At 41.5% G+C, this 16163-nt stretch overlaps 1 protein-coding gene across 1 annotated transcript in view; it reads left to right on the plus strand.

The window, feature by feature from the left end:
* Positions 1-16163, plus strand: part of LOC146798868 (nesprin-2-like) — a 1144883-nt gene that overhangs the window by 142319 nt on the left and 986401 nt on the right. The window contains exons 4-7 of the mRNA XM_085627789.1: positions 5499-5594; positions 5683-5760; positions 5979-6071; positions 14585-14766. Coding sequence (XP_085483915.1) covers positions 5499-5594; positions 5683-5760; positions 5979-6071; positions 14585-14766 — 449 coding nt within the window. The remainder of the gene's footprint in view (positions 1-5498; positions 5595-5682; positions 5761-5978; positions 6072-14584; positions 14767-16163) is intronic.

Genomic DNA, 16163 nt, shown 5'->3' on the forward strand with positions numbered 1-16163 from the left:
AAGGAGGGCCAAATGTAAACAAATCACCACACAAAAGTAAGAAATTTGAAATGGCACAGAAAGGAACCAATAAAAAGTGATGGGCGTGCTAAAAGCTCACAGAGTAGATACAACATGTTTTAAAGACAGCGCAAGCGCTGCCTAGGCGAGACCTAAAAAGTGACGGATGGAAAAGTAATCCAGCCCCTAGTTGAACTGTTAGCCAACCCCTCAAAATGTAAACACATGCAGCACCACATATGTTTTGGCCTGATCGGAGACCTTAATTTGTTGAAAAAAGAAATACAGGACCCCAGTGCTTTTCTTAGGACAAATACGGAGTAGGTCGCACACTGCTCGTCATACTAGCAAATAGCCCCATAGGACTCTGGATAATGTAGTGGCAGCGGTGAGTACGCCTATGCCACGAGTATAAAAAATAATGCCATCCCTGGACACGTGTTTCGAGGTAATTGCCTCTCGTCAGCAGGGAGCAGGTAAGTATGTGGGGTGCCAAGTAGACTGCCAAAATATTAAAGGTATAGTACCTCTCACGGCGTGCAGGTGCGGAACCCAGGCTCGTCAGCCCAAAGTCGCTCGAATGAGCTTTAAATACAAATACGGAGTAGGTCGCACACTGCTCGTCATACTAGCAAATAGCCCCATAGGACTCTGGATAATGTAGTGGCAGCGGTGAGTATGCCTATGCCACGAGTATAAAAAATAATGCCATCCCTGGACACGTGTTTCGAGGTAATTGCCTCTCGTCAGCAGGGAGCAGGTAAGTATGTGGGGTGCCAAGTAGACTGCCAAAATATTAAAGGTATAGTACCTCTCACGGCGCGCAGGTGCGGAACCCAGGCTCGTCAGCCCAAAGTCGCTCGAATGAGCTTTAAATACAAATACGGAGTAGGTCGCACACTGCTCGTCATACTAGCAAATAGCCCCATAGGACTCTGGATAATGTAGTGGCAGCGGTGAGTACGCTTATGCCACGAGTATAAAAAATAATGCCATCCCTGGACACGTGTTTCGAGGTAATTGCCTCTCGTCAGCAGGGAGCAGGTAAGTATATGGGGTGCCAAGTAGACTGCCAAAATATTAAAGGTATAGTACCTCTCACGGCGCGCAGGTGCGGAACCCAGGCTCATCAGCCCAAAGTCGCTCGAATGAGCTTTAAATACAAATACGGAGTAGGTCGCACACTGCTCGTCATACTAGCAAATAGCCCCATAGGACTCTGGATAATGTAGTGGCAGCGGTGAGTACGCCTATGCCACGAGTATAAAAAATAATGCCATCCCTGGACACGTGTTTCGAGGTAATTGCCTCTCGTCAGCAGGGAGCAGGTAAGTATGTGGGGTGCCAAGTAGACTGCCAAAATATTAAAGGTATAGTACCTCTCACGGCGCGCAGGTGCGGAACCCAGGCTCGTCAGCCCAAAGTCGCTCGAATGAGCTTTAAATACAAATACAGAGTAGGTCGCACACTGCTCGTCATACTAGCAAATAGCCCCATAGGACTCTGGATTATGTAGTGGCAGCGGTGAGTACGCCTATGCCACGAGTATAAAAAATAATGCCATCCCTGGACACGTGTTTCGAGGTAATTGCCTCTCGTCAGCAGGGAGCAGGTAAGTATGTGGGGTGCCAAGTAGACTGCCAAAATATTAAAGGTATAGTACCTCTCACGGCGCGCAGGTGCGGAACCCAGGCTCGTCAGCCCAAAGTCGCTCGAATGAGCTTTAAATACAAATATGGAGTAGGTCGCACACTGCTCGTCATACTAGCAAATAGCCCCATAGGACTCTGGATAATGTAGTGGCAGCGGTGAGTACGCCTATGCCACGAGTATAGTGTGCGACCTACTCCGTATTTGTATTTAAAGCTCATTCGAGCGACTTTGGGCTGACGAGCCTGGGTTCCGCACCTGCGCGCCGTGAGAGGTACTATACATTTAATATTTTGGCAGTCTACTTGGCACCCCACATACTTACCTGCTCCCTGCTGACGAGAGGCAATTACCTCGAAACACGTGTCCAGGGATGGCATTATTTTTTATACTCGTGGCATAGGCGTACTCACCGCTGCCACTACATTATCCAGAGTCCTATGGGGCTATTTGCTAGTATGACGAGCAGTGTGCGACCTACTCCGTATTTGTGCTTTTCTTAGGAGTCCATCAGCAATGCTATTGAATTCTGTTGTTGCTGTATACTATGGTTACCTTTTTGTCAACCCACCTCATTCCTCTTTCTTCCACCACCCTACACTTTCTCTTTATTTGTTTTTTTATTGCAGATTCTTTTTCACACCTGTTTTTTGGTCAAGCCTAGTGCAGCGTGCATGCGCTACTCTAGGAGATGACCTTTAGAAATCGGTCAGCTCTTTTCAAGCAATCATGCTTGTGCTGGCATCCACCTTGCAGGAGCGAGCAGCGGCGCGCAGGGGCCATCTGTTTGCAATTAGTGTGGCCGCGCGCGCGTCTGAACTTTTAAAGCACTCGTGGTTGTTTTTGCTTGTGGTAATGCTCGCAGTCTTTTGTGATGTAACCTGGTGCTACCACATTCCAGTGATATTACTTGGACACGCACGCGTCTGCACTTTTCAAGCACTCTTGCTTGTTCATCTTCTCTGTAACCCTCTACTCGTCGAACTGCTGAAGAAACACATTTGAAGTCTTCCACTGTCTCGCTTTCCACTTAATAAGGCACCATTTTTTGTTGATATTTATCCATCTCCTAAATATAGCTCTTGTGAATGTGTTAACCCTCAGTTTTTCTTGTTTTCCAAGTATGATAAAACAAAATATTCTTCGTGACTTTTCTCCTTTCCCACTCCTCTGTCAACCTTTGTACCTTTCTCCACCCCGGTGATCATCATGTCGTTGTCTGAAAATAGGTTTATGGGAATTCCTTAGAAAAATACAAATGCATTTTCGGAGTAATTGATTGAACAGTGACCCAGGAGCAACAAGGGCCTCTCATGTGATAACGCTCTGTTGCTGTGCACATTTTTATTTCAGTTTCCCTAGGCTCATGATTGTAGTTCAAAGTAGCAGACATGCATCAGCCTGTCTAGTTTCCAAAAGAATAACTGGGTAAAAATAGAGGCCACCGAAGAACAAAAATAGAATCTGGCCATAGTATTTATCATGGTACCTTTGTTTAAATTATTTCGTGGAGTGTTCAAAATTTAAACACACAGCTTAACAAACGGGAAGAGGCAGTCGAAAATATGAAATAAAAAGAGGCAGTTATGTATGTTGTGAAATATTAAAGCGTCACTTGCAGACAGCGACATAATTCCCCAATTGATGAACTCCAGCGCCCTCGTTTTCTACGTTTCTAGAAAATCTAGACTAAAAGTGAATAGCGAGAACTCTTTTTGCATACAAAAGGTCACATATTGCAACATCTAAATCCAGGCTCAATGACCAAAGGCCTTAATCTTGGATAGTGGATGTGAATTCGTAAACACTGTATTTGGTTACACGTGGAAACACACTAACTATACTGATTTTTTTATTTCTTCCTTGTCCATGCCTATGAGAATTATGATGACTAATGCAAATTGTTTGCATATAAACATTTGTGAACAATGAGTATGCAAAACAGTGCCAGGTGCCAATTTTCCCCAACTTTTGTGATGTGATCCAAGCAATTGGCTAACATCATGAGGCGCGCCAGTCGCAGCTTTTGTGTCAGGGAAACGCCATAGTGTGAACACGTGTTTGTTGTTTTATTAATACATATAATATTTTACATACTACCAGGGTATGTCCTATTACCAATCTGTGTGAGTCTATAAACTACACACTCCATTTCAGTAACAACAAAAGTTTGTGGTAGAAAGGTTCCTGCTTGTTTCACAAAAAAACATATTTAAAGACGGCCTATAAACAACTTAGTCAGCAAAGCCTGGGACAATGGACCCGATTTACAAGGGTGTCGCTATAATTTATGTGCTCCAGTTTATTCCTGGATCAAATGAAGTCACAAATCCTAACAGCAAAATCTTTCTAGATCGGGCCCTGCACCTCTACCCGATACAGTGAGCTAAATTGACAGCCTGTATGTGGCTATCAAACTGTATACACTGTAAAAATGTAACGCGCCAGCCATCATTTGCTTTAAGTACAATTTCTGAAAACCAGTTTAATTTTCCTATGGCTTCATTGACCTTTGAACCCACAAATATATATCCTGGTGTGGGTGCCTGCGACATGTACCCTTATTTGCTTCAGGGAGCTCTTTGTTTCACTTCAGGGAAGCTTTCTGCTGTAAGTGAGCTGCATGGCTAAACACTTATAAGGTCCAAAGGCGAGACCTATTGGCTATGCCAATGCTTGTTTCCCTTTGTGACTGTTTCTACATTTTTATCTTCCTCATCCTTCCTCCCTTTTCTGCCTTTCTCTGTCTAGCTGTGAGTCGCAGTCCTGGTAAAAACGAGTGTCACTGCTCAGCTGCCACAACCAGCATATATAAATCAGTGATCGGTGTGAAGTGCAGTGTGATTCCTTACAGCACTTCACTTTGAGACTCATATACGGGCAATTGAGGACCACAGGCAGGTTGCTATTGAAATAATCTAATGTATGGCTAGCTTGACTCAATCTTAACCATTCGGCTCCATCACTTCTGAGCTTCTCCATTCCATTACAAACAAGAAGCAACCATAAACAAATCTGTTTTGTCCAGTTCCAAAACAAATTGTTTATAAATGGTATATACCACTCAGTGACTTTCATTCCAAAAAAGTAAGAAAAATCTAAATGTTCACTCAATATTTCTTAAGCTTGACAATATGTTCTTGTAGTGAAGTGTAGTAAAAATGCCCACATTTTTATTTTAATCACCGTTTGATAAGCTCTCTTTTGTGGTGCCTAATGTGCTGTTTGAATTTAATACTAGTTGGAGGTAGAGCATTAAAACTTTTGGTGTTAATCAGCTGAACATCAGTTGAATAATATTTAAGAATATATATAGTTCTTGTTTAAAAGGGTGTAAAAATTCCAGCATGATTGAAAGAAAATTAACTCAGCCGAAAAAAATATATGATGAAATATTCAGTCTGGACGCTACGCAGGGGTTCTGAGCATATACTTTGCCTTCTGAAAATCCATGCGCTTGTTAAACACCTGAGGTATACTTATTCTTACACACTATATATGATGCGATTAAATCTGAAAGAAAACCAATAGCTGAAGCCCCCGTTACAGGTGAAAGACTATTTGTAAGACCTGCCACGTTAGAAATACATACTTTGTTTATTTTGAGCATTTAACATATTGAGTTAATGATTTGGAAACTAAACTGGATAAAAATTAAAACTTTAAGCTGGATAAAAAAATGGTGGACACCATTTAGTGTCAGACATTTTTCTAAATTCTATTTATTGCATTTGATATTAAACTTGGAATATGTTCAGTGTTAGAAAATAAAAGTCTGAATGATGTCCCAGCATTACTCTAAACATGAAATGGGCCTCAAGTTAGATCCATGCATTTGTTTCTTGCAGCATACCCCGCCAACCACTGTGTCAGACCTGTTTGCAGATTTCAGAAGTGGTCTGGTGCTGTTGGACCTACTTGAAGTACTCACTGGTGAACGCTTGGTAAGAATGGCATTCGATGCAAAAAATAGTGCTTTTGCAATGCTAACATTTTGAGTAACTAATTTAGCTTTTCCCTTTTCTGTTTCAGCCTCGTGAGAAAGGGCAGAATTTATTCCAATGTAGGACCAATGTGGAATCTGCTTTAACGTTTTTAAAGGCAAAATCGGTAAGGGCAGTTGATGTCAGTTGCAATTAGTTATTTTTTTCTCCCCGTAACTTACCTGAAATCGGCCGTATGCTGCATTTTACAACCCCTACCCTGCCCCTCCTCCGCCCCACGTCACCGCCCCGCTAACACACCCTATACGGGCCGTGGCTGGTCAGTGGGATCTTCCTCATTGGGCACTTCCTTCACACTAATTATTATTTTCCTTTTTTATTTAGATCAAGATCGTAAATATTCACATTGCTGACATCATTGATGGAAAACCTTCCATTGTGCTTGGTCTTATTTGGATAATCATATTACATTTTCATGTGAGTATAGTAGATCATGCAATTGCGTGAGGCATGTGCTCGCAGTAGAGTTAGGGTACATTGTGGCAAAGCACGTGCGTAAACTGGAACCCTGTTCTACTGTTGATGATCAAACAATGATTCCTGATTTTCAGATACCAAACTTTTTATGCATTCAGACCATTGGAAATGTAATGTGTGCGTTAATAGATTCAACAGGTATATAACATTTTTATATCCAACGTATATAAATTAAAAAGAAAATCTGCAGCGTGTTTTAGATGAAAAATATATGCATTACTATACATTATTTCTATATTTCCTCGTGAATGTCCCTGCCTTTTATTTACTGTTCTGTTGGCATTCTGTAACCCTGTCTGTCCCTTCCACACTAACACTTTTTTGGCTTATGACAGGCTGGGCTTGGTCCTCAGACATTCTTCAAAGATGCTTGTATGGTTGTAGTTCTTCTACAGGCCATCACTATAAACCACCTAATCCTGCCCCCAGCCTTTTAGAGCTTCAGTGACAGACAGATAATCAAACCCCCTCAGGCCAGTCTGGGACAGCATCCTAGTGCAGGTCAACTCCAACTTGATGTAGCTACGTCTCCGGCTTTCTACTAAAGATAACACTTCCTTGTATTACCATCAACCTCCATGAGCCTATCATAAGCACCGTTATGAACTCCAGATCTTATCTTGGTCGTAGCTTTTTACCGCCTTACAGAATGCCAGGTTAGACCGACTGCATAAAGTTCAAAACTCTGCCACCAGATTGCCTCTGCCCTCACAAGACCTGACGGAATCACCCTACCCCTAGTTTGGCTCTTCCGACACTCCATCAATGTTAGAGTCAAGTTCAGTATGATGTGCCTCAACCTTAAGTGCCCTGTAGTGAATATCATGCTTCATGTCCTCTTCAAGATACCACCCTATCATCCTAACAGATCTCTTAATGTAACCAACAGTGTGCTGCTTGCCAAAAATCAAGTTCATCTTCATTGGTAGAGGAGACAGACACTACTCACTGCAAACCTTGTAGTTGGGAAAGGTATTAAAGCAGCATTTATTTCTCACCCATGATTTCTAAGACTCTACCACACATGGCTCTTGAAATGTGAACCCTGATCTGTCCAAACTCTTGGACTTCTTTTAATTTTTAAGTTTGCGCATTTACCCATCCCTGTGCACATGTTTTGCCTCCTGCCTGGTGTATGCATATTAGCACAATTAAGTTTTATAGAGTTGTTAAATATAGGTAATACTCAGGGAATCCGGCAATGTACCACAGTTTAATACATTTTAGAATGCTTGTATCCAATCAAGCAGTCAGTCATTGAGACAAAACAATATGAGGTGGGAGGCTTGTGGGGAAACATAAATGTAAATAGGTACAGTAAAAATGACTCATGACTTATGAGCTCCATTTTAAACCCTCGCTACCTGCCAACACAAGCCATGTGGCATCATTGATTTAGTCCTATCGATACTAAGCACTCTTGAAATGGGCTGGTATTTCCACCCCCCAGAGTAACTGACATCAGGAGTACCTATAGTAGTTACAATAGTTTATTTCGGAATAAACATTCCTTAACAACAACACAGCATCATTCAACTCGCATAAATAAATTTATACCTGATGAATCACTCATCTTACATAAACTGTACAAATCGTAATAAAAACAGCATACCATTTTTACAAACTAACCACTTTAGGTGTGTTAGATATCATAAGTTAGTCTATATGTAGACTGACAAAAAAAAGCCTAAATATACCAAGGCTAATCACCAAACATGACCGGTACAGATAAGAGGGGTGGGGCGGGGGAGCGGGGAGCAGGGGGGAGGTCGACATACGACGGGATAGGGAAAATAAAATAAATAAAACCACTTACTTTGCGCTCACCTCCTCTCTGACTCAACTCAGTTCTTCTAAGGGCTACATCCTGAAATACTGGTACAAGCAGTAAAAGAGACCGTATAAAATGATTCTCTCCTAATGTCAAATTATCAATGTTGTCTAGTCCCCAAAGCTCAGATCCATTCAGGGCTGTTGCCTGTACTTTGTACTTCAATAGCAGGGAAAATTACGCTGGATGTTGTGACATGCTGATTTTTAAGTATGACCACTGCACTATGTTGAAGCACAACTCTGCGCTTCTGTCTATGTGGAGTCTAGGATAGCCTGCTATTGAGCATTATGTCTAGATAACTTGATCGAGGCTTTTCTGCTGGAAATTCCCCTTGTAGGACTTGTGGGGTCTAATCACCATATATTAGTCTTTTTTTAGATTAATTTCCAAGCCTTTTTCCTCAAAGTAAGCATTACATTTATTAGGAAGTGTCTGAAAATCCCTTGAAGTTTGGGAAATTAGAAGAGTATTATCTGTCAATAGCAAGGCAGGTACAGGGGTCCAGTCTAACTTGGGGGAGTCACTGGTGCGCTCAGGAAGGGCCGATATGATATCATTAATATACAATGTAAAAAGTGTGGGTGCGAGCTCACATCCACATCTGACTCCCCTGCTCATACTTATGCAATCAGTAAATTCCCCCTGAGGCCCCAATCGTACTTGAGCATAATTGTTGATGTGGATTTGGGGGAACACCATGTTTCTTAGAGAGTTCCATAGTTGCCCCCTAAGCACTAAATCGAAGGCCGACCGCAGGTCGACAAAAGCTATGTAAAGATGACCATCTTTCAGCTTTGTATATTTCCAAAATATAAGAGTTAGTCTAAACACCTGGTATACTGTGCTTACTTTTGCCTTGACACCTGTCTTAAAGGATTTCATAATATTGTTATCTGTCATTCATTCTAAAAGCCTATTTAGAATTTGCTTAGCATAAATCTTCTGTATATTATCCAAAAGGCTTATAGGTCTGTAGTTAGCGGCATCCTGTCTATAACCTTTTTAATTGCTAGGAATATTTTCTGCTCCCTTCCATGAATCAGCGACCGGGGCACCAGCAGCCATAGAGTTGCACAGCAGGTTCCCATAAGGGGCCCAAAAAGATAAATCATGTTGATAAATATCCACCTGGATCATATCTGGGCCAGGAGCTTTCCCCAGTTTGAGACAATATGGCCATTATTGTCCCATCTATAGTGTATGAAACTAGAGTTGGCTCAGCTACATCGAGAGAATCATTCTGCAATGAGTGTGGTAGCAAAAGGAATTGATCTTCAGCTAACCCAAGTGGGTAGAGTTTTGAGAAATGATCAGCCCAGTAACAGGGATAGAGAAAACATTCTTGCTCCCTGGGCGATTGTTTTCCAAAATGTGGTCTTTTTACCGCACTTAGCATCCTCAATCAGATCCTGCACATTTCTATCATGCCAATTTCTCTTAGCTGTAGTCAGTGCCTACTTATACTGAGTCTGTGCCGCGTGGACCTCCAGGGGTAATTTTGATTTTAGGGCCACAACCAAAGTCTTCTTGGCTAGCCGAAAATGCTTAGAGTACCGCGTATTCTTTGAAAATATATTGCTTGACGCTTTGGCCAAGGTCTTAGGGGGGCTCTAGTTAAGTACAGCCTTATTCCTTCAACTAGCGAATGATGTATGCCAACTATTGGGATCGCAGAAAGAGGAAGGAGAATAAAAGGACTCAAAGACTCTGTATAATGGTTACAAATTTCCATCAATAACTCTATAATGACCTTTGGAAATCGAAAGGCTTTGACAAATGGGATCTCATCGGGATCTCAAATGTCGGTGACATGTGGGAACAGGGAGACTTAGTGACCTTTGCCCTCCTGCAACAGAAGTATGAGCTCGCCAACACAGAATACTTCCATTACCTCCAAGTCCGTCATGCACTACAGTCACGCCTCCCTAAAGGCTCCTCCCCCCCAGAATGCACATCTCTTGAGGACAGGCTACTGGATGGCTATCTACCAGAGAAAGCAATCTCTCTCACATACAAAAAACTAATAAACAACACAGAAGACCCACTCCAGGGCACCAGGGTGAAGTGGGAAAGGGATGGCCTTGAAATTGATGATGAGGAATGGCAGGAGGCACTGTCCTCCCCAAGGAAAGTGGCCATCTCGGCCAGGCTGCGACTAGTACAACTTAAAATCTTGCATAGGGTGTATATTACTGGACCCTGTCTAGTCAAAATGGGGGAGAATGCAGGAGGCAATGTGGATCGGAGGGAACGTTTATGCATATTATATGGGAGTGTGAACTGATCCAAAGATATTAGCGCCAAATACATGCAGTACTCAGTGAAGTGTTGGGGCTCGATGTCTGTCTGGAAGTGAAGAGGTGCCTATTAAATGTAAGACCTGAACAAAATGGGTAAAAGCTGGGTAACGCTGGGCCTAATGGTGGCAAAGAGGAAGGGGGGGGGGGGCTAACACCCCGCCAACTATTATGGAATGGAAGAAAAACATGGATTGGTGCATGTTTAGAGAAAAAACAGTCTACATTGGAAGAGGTTGCCCTAAGAAGTGGTCACAAATATGGTGGGCATGGAACACATACCGTGGGGAGATCTGTAGTCCATCACGCAGCACAACCTTGGATGACTTGCCCTCGCCATAAGAAATGTATCCCCAGATGTGCCATTGATTTATTCTAATTGTAGCCATGACTGTCAAAGTGTCCCCAAATGTATTACACCTGTTTGTAACTACATTCAACGGAATCTGTTTTAGTGTTGATTTAGTAAAAAGACCTATATAATAACTCTAAGATGCCTAATATTTTTGGCCTCTTTGAGCATCTACGGTCATTACTTTCAAGTGGGGTAAAGATCTGTGATCCTGAGTAGGAGCCTGAATTCTCAACCAGGAATTCAGTCATAGTTACGTTTAGAGGATAGTGGTCCCTGCAGTCTACCATGAAGTCTACCATTTTATCCCTCAGAGTAAGCTCTAGCAAGATATAATCCATTTTTTATCTGGTAGAACCTCTTTTGAAAGTATGGAGGCTAAGGTTGTCTGATTGGACCTGCCATTGCAGGCCTGCAATCCATGCTCAGCAGAAAGAAAGAGCCATCTGCATAGCAACCACCGTACACAGTACTGTGTGAGTAGAGTCAATCAATGGTATGCCCTGCAAGTCATCCTCCTTCTCTGTGATTAACTCAAGTCCGAAAATGAACTCAAATGTGGGGTTAAATACCCCCGGTTATTACCATGCCCTTTGGATTTACAAAATTCAAGAATTTCTCCAAAGTGACAAGAATAGTAGGCTCCTTGTTCTTTCCGTTCGGTCTAATGTATGGGTTAAAGAGGTACAATGTATGACCTTTGAATGTATGTACTCTTAACTCTAAAATATCAGAAGAGTTAATATGCAAAATTTTGATCCGCACCTTCATAGTTAATTTAGGCCATATAATGAGTCCCCCTGATGCCCTGACACATGGATAGGGCACTGCATTTACATAAAAGGTCTTTTAACCTGGTTTATGGGGAGGCACTAGAGCCCAAGTTTCCTGAAAAAGGCAAAATTGAAGTTTATCTATATAGTCATTCCGGGTCTATAAGTTTTTGTCTTAGGCTCGCAACATTCCAGGAGACTACTTTTATCACCTAATTAGATGGATTTCTCTCTACAACAAGGGGCTTGATACCAACAGCAGCATCAGTAATAGAATCAAGTGATTTTTTGTGATGCAAAGCTACTGCCATAGTGGACCCCATGTCAAACTTTTGATTAGGGACTATCCCCAAAAGAAGGGGGAAGTTCGTAGTAGGAGGAATTATATGCTGTGTGTGTGTGGCTGGTATCAAGAGTCAATCAGTGGACTCCAAATTTGGTGCTTCCTCACCTCCGTTTAATGTTAGACCTGGACTCTTAGCAGGGACTGCACAATTTATGTTAGATCAAGTATTTACATGGCTCTAATGTTGCTACATTTTGAACAGTTATTAGCCTTTCATCCCATGATAGGCCTGGCGTGTTAAGGTTCAGTTTAAACTGTAGGGATGTAAACTTCAGCGGTGCTGACCTTAGCTCCATGGAAATAAGGCCATCCACCATTTCCTGAGTTCTCAAAAATAGTCTGATGTTATCCTTCCCACCACTGTTACTCTGTATGCGCTCAGCACTTAATATATCGTCCCTCACTAACGACAAACGCTGGCGTTCATACCTTATCCAAATGTCTGATTTTATTTATTAGTGAGTTACTGTCTTCCCCTGTGTTCTGATGTAGTTTTGGGGCGTTAGTTGGATAAAATATATGTTCTGTTTTAGTCTGCGAGGTGAAATAATTAGCCCGAGCACTTAATTGGTGGAGTGGATCTATATAGCAATGTGATCTGTTGGTAAAGAACTCTGGTGAGTCTTCAGATAAACCCTTAAGGGAGGAGCTGTAACAGGGTCATTGTGTGCCAAAAGTAGGGTGTTATTTTATTTTATAATGGTATCTTGTTCTCTCGGTATCACTAGCCTCTAGTCTATTCCTACTGCTAAATCCAGAAACTCCTGGACCCAACCCCTGCACACTGTTAAAATAGTATCCCATAGCTGTGCACCTAGGCATATGTCTCACATCCCTAATTGGGGCTCTCTGGGGCTGAGCCATATCAACAACTTTCTTTAGTTGTTCAGTAGATGCAATTTGGCTAGGGAGGGGATTAACACCAGGTCCTACTCTCTGGGTTTGGAAACTCAGCATCAGTGTTCTCACCAGATCCTTTAGTTCTCTAATCTCATCTGCCAGTAACTCAATTCTGGTAGAAAGTTCCCTTATAGATTGGTGTGTCTGAATGTTATTAGTCGGATTATTTACCAAAGGCTCTGGCTCTATATGTGCCAAAGAGGCCAGGGGAGAGAATCTATTCGTACAAGGGACATAGTGATGTATTTCCACCACTTCAGTTAGTATTTGACTGTCGGATATCAACATTTCACTCGAAGGTGCAACAGTAATTTGAGTGATAGAGGAGACTATGTGCCTCTGAATGTCAGTGGTTGATGGTCCTGCCAATTGCCCCCTAGCCGATGAACTAGGGGTGGATGTATGACTTGGAATAGACTGCTGCTTTGGAGTACGTTTCTTATAAAATCTTGTGATCATCGCGATTTTGGTTTTATCCCCTAGCATAATCTCTACCTCGACAATAAGATTGTCTATTTCTGCCAAAGTACAATTATGCCCTGCACTCTTTCTTACTTTGGAAGTTTTTCCCCTGCCCAGTGGTGCTTCTGATGCCTTGTGGTTAACCATGGTTACAGAACCGGAAAGGAATGGGGCTATCAACAAAGGTTTACCTTCTTACACAGGTCTCGTTTAAAAGCTGTGAGGATATAAAGGTTCCTTAGGCGTGTTACTTAAACGTGACATTTGCATGAGAAAATCACAGTTATATAAATATCCCCATAACCAATCTTGGTACTAATGGAATCCAGCATAATACAAACAGCAGCCTCAGCAAATGCAGGGCCACCGGTGCTCGGTTATCCTATGGTCTTTAAAAGAAATTAAACTTAACTTGAAAATAAATTCTTTTTTTAGCAGCTAGTGCCAAATAATACATTAATGTAAAATCAAGCAGAAGTAAAAATGTTATACAATAGACTTGGCTTTACGCACGTCGACTCAACACAGAGTGGTCAGGGTTCCATGATGTCTATAGGAGAGAAAAAGCCCATTCAATTAAGTGGAACAAGCTCATAGCCTAAGGAGTCCTCATAGGGACCATCGTATCACTAAAAAATAGTTAAAACCAAGTTGTCATACTTGTAATCGCCGTGCAAGATACATATGCCCGGAGAAAAAAACAGAGAGAAGTAGCCCTGCCCAGCCACCTCCGGGTAATGATGGGTAAGGATGGGCCTGCCCTTGGCCTGGGCTTTGCCCAGACACGTCCCGCACAGTGGTGATGCTTCAAGCACTATATAGCATGACGGGGGCACTTGCTCCTCCTTCACCCTTTCCCTGGGCTGAGAACACCGGACCTGACGAAATGTAGTCTGCGGTATGAAATCCCCACAAAGAGCACGGCGTCCCACGCAGCAATGATGCTTCAAGCACTATATAAAACAATGGGGGCACTTGCTCCTCCTTCCCCCTTCCGCTGGCCTGAGAATAGTGAACCCAGTATGGTATTGTCTGGAGTATGAAGTCCTCACAAAAAGTACGGCATCCCATGCAGCGGTGATCCTTCAAGCGTTGTATAGCAAGAAGGGGGCCCCAGGGGTTCCTATAAATGCTGGGATGGAGAAAATCCATACCATTGTCAGTTTGATCCCTCAGGGTTCACTATGAAAGGAATAGTTTTTGTGTCCAGGTCCCTCAATAATGCCTCATTCTGTAATTGAATTTTCACGTAAGGATTTTGGCTGCTTTGAGCAGTGATACCTCTGTTTGAAAATATACATATCTACAGTGTATCTGCGGATATCAGAATTATGTTTGGGATGATAACTGATGATATCAGCCTCATCTGAATTATGTGGTTACTTGTTAGGAGAGCTGGTCTGAGCTGTGAATCTGATTTGCAATAGGGACATGGAACAGTGCACACCCTATGCCCCACTCATGGTCATGCATGTTTCTCTTTTCGTAGATTCAAAAGCTGGCCTCAAGTCTTGAGGCTTCTTACAGTCAGCCATTGCCTGAGAGTGTGAGCAATCTTGATGCATCACCAACTGCAAGTCCAGCAGCAAAGCAGAAGGAAAATATACAGTCAAAATGGAAGATGTCTGCAAAAAAAGCTCTGCTCTTATGGGCGAAGGAGCGATGTACAGGGTAAGCTACTTTGTTTTTTATTTTGAGTATTCTGTTGTTTGTATGAAGCGATTTATAATCGCAGCATAAACCTGAGTAAATGTACCTGTGTAAATGTACTCTTACACTTTGTAGTAACTTTCCTACTTTTAGCAAGTCACAGTAACTTTATTACTTCTGGATAGTCACCATTTCGAGGTTAAAGTTAGCACAAAGTGTAGTTACATGTCTCCAAACCTTAATACGCTCACTGGAGCCTAATTTACTTGCGAAAGGTTACTACTACTAACTTTTCACATGTAGGCAGAGTTCTTTGCCACCGGGGAAGAGATCTCCCTATGGTAAAGTATTGAAAAAATAAAAAAGTTTATAAAATTATAGTAGTAGTAAAATAGTAAATGTATTTTTATAATAAATCTTAATGTGAATTAACATATATTTTTAAAATAAATAAATAAATAAATAAACTACTGCACTATTACTTAGTTTTAAATTAAATATTGAATTGATTTAAAATATATTAAATTGAAATAATATTTTTGAAAGATTTATTCCAAAAAGTTCCCCAAAGTAAAATGCTTATATTTAATTAGTATGTATTAACAATTGCTGAAAGTTATTTATATAATTAATTCCAAATAAGTTAAGTATCTTTTAAATATTTACATTTAGTTTTATATATAAAAGTTATTCAAATATACTATAAAAAATAACATTTTTATTGATATATATATAATTTTTTAAACATTAAATATATATGTATGTTTAAAATGTAAAATACATTTATTTAATTGAAACTAATTTCCCATGGGGTTCTATTTTAAGGCCCAGTCTTCAGTATTGACCACGTGTCGACTGGGCTTACTCCAGGTCTGAGCCAGAGCATATTTATGTTTGGCTCTAATAATTATAGAAGTGCAGTTTGGCAATGGGTTTACTCTTTTGCAGGTGGGTGCATGACCCTCCCTACACTCTTCCTTTACCCCCCCAACACCTTCCATTTAGTAGCAAGTGTTTTCCAGGTACTCTCCTATCCCTCCCACATTTTCTAATTATATAGTTGTACATGTGTGGAGCTTTCTGCAGTCGGGTGGATGAAGATGGGAAAGGTAAAGTTGAAATCCTCAGTGTGTAGCATTTTGAACAGCATTTTCTAGTGCATGAGTAATTGGTCAGATTTGTTCTTTGCCTACTCTTTGACCTTTCTGCTAGGATTACCAACTGTGAAGCATGATGTGTGTGGAAGTGACGCTCAGTCAATTGGAGCTGAAAGTAGAATGCCTACTAATTTCAAAGAATCTTACTCCACACAGCAAGGAATTCTGATCACTATGGCTATGGGAGAATTTATAAGTAACCATCACAAAGCAGGCTATACCTCTGTATTTATAGAGTATGGTGTCTTGGTTCAAGCTTTG

The sequence above is a fragment of the Triturus cristatus genome, chromosome 9 (assembly GCF_964204655.1).
Source record: "Triturus cristatus chromosome 9, aTriCri1.1, whole genome shotgun sequence".
NCBI classification, from domain to species: domain Eukaryota; kingdom Metazoa; phylum Chordata; class Amphibia; order Caudata; family Salamandridae; genus Triturus; species Triturus cristatus.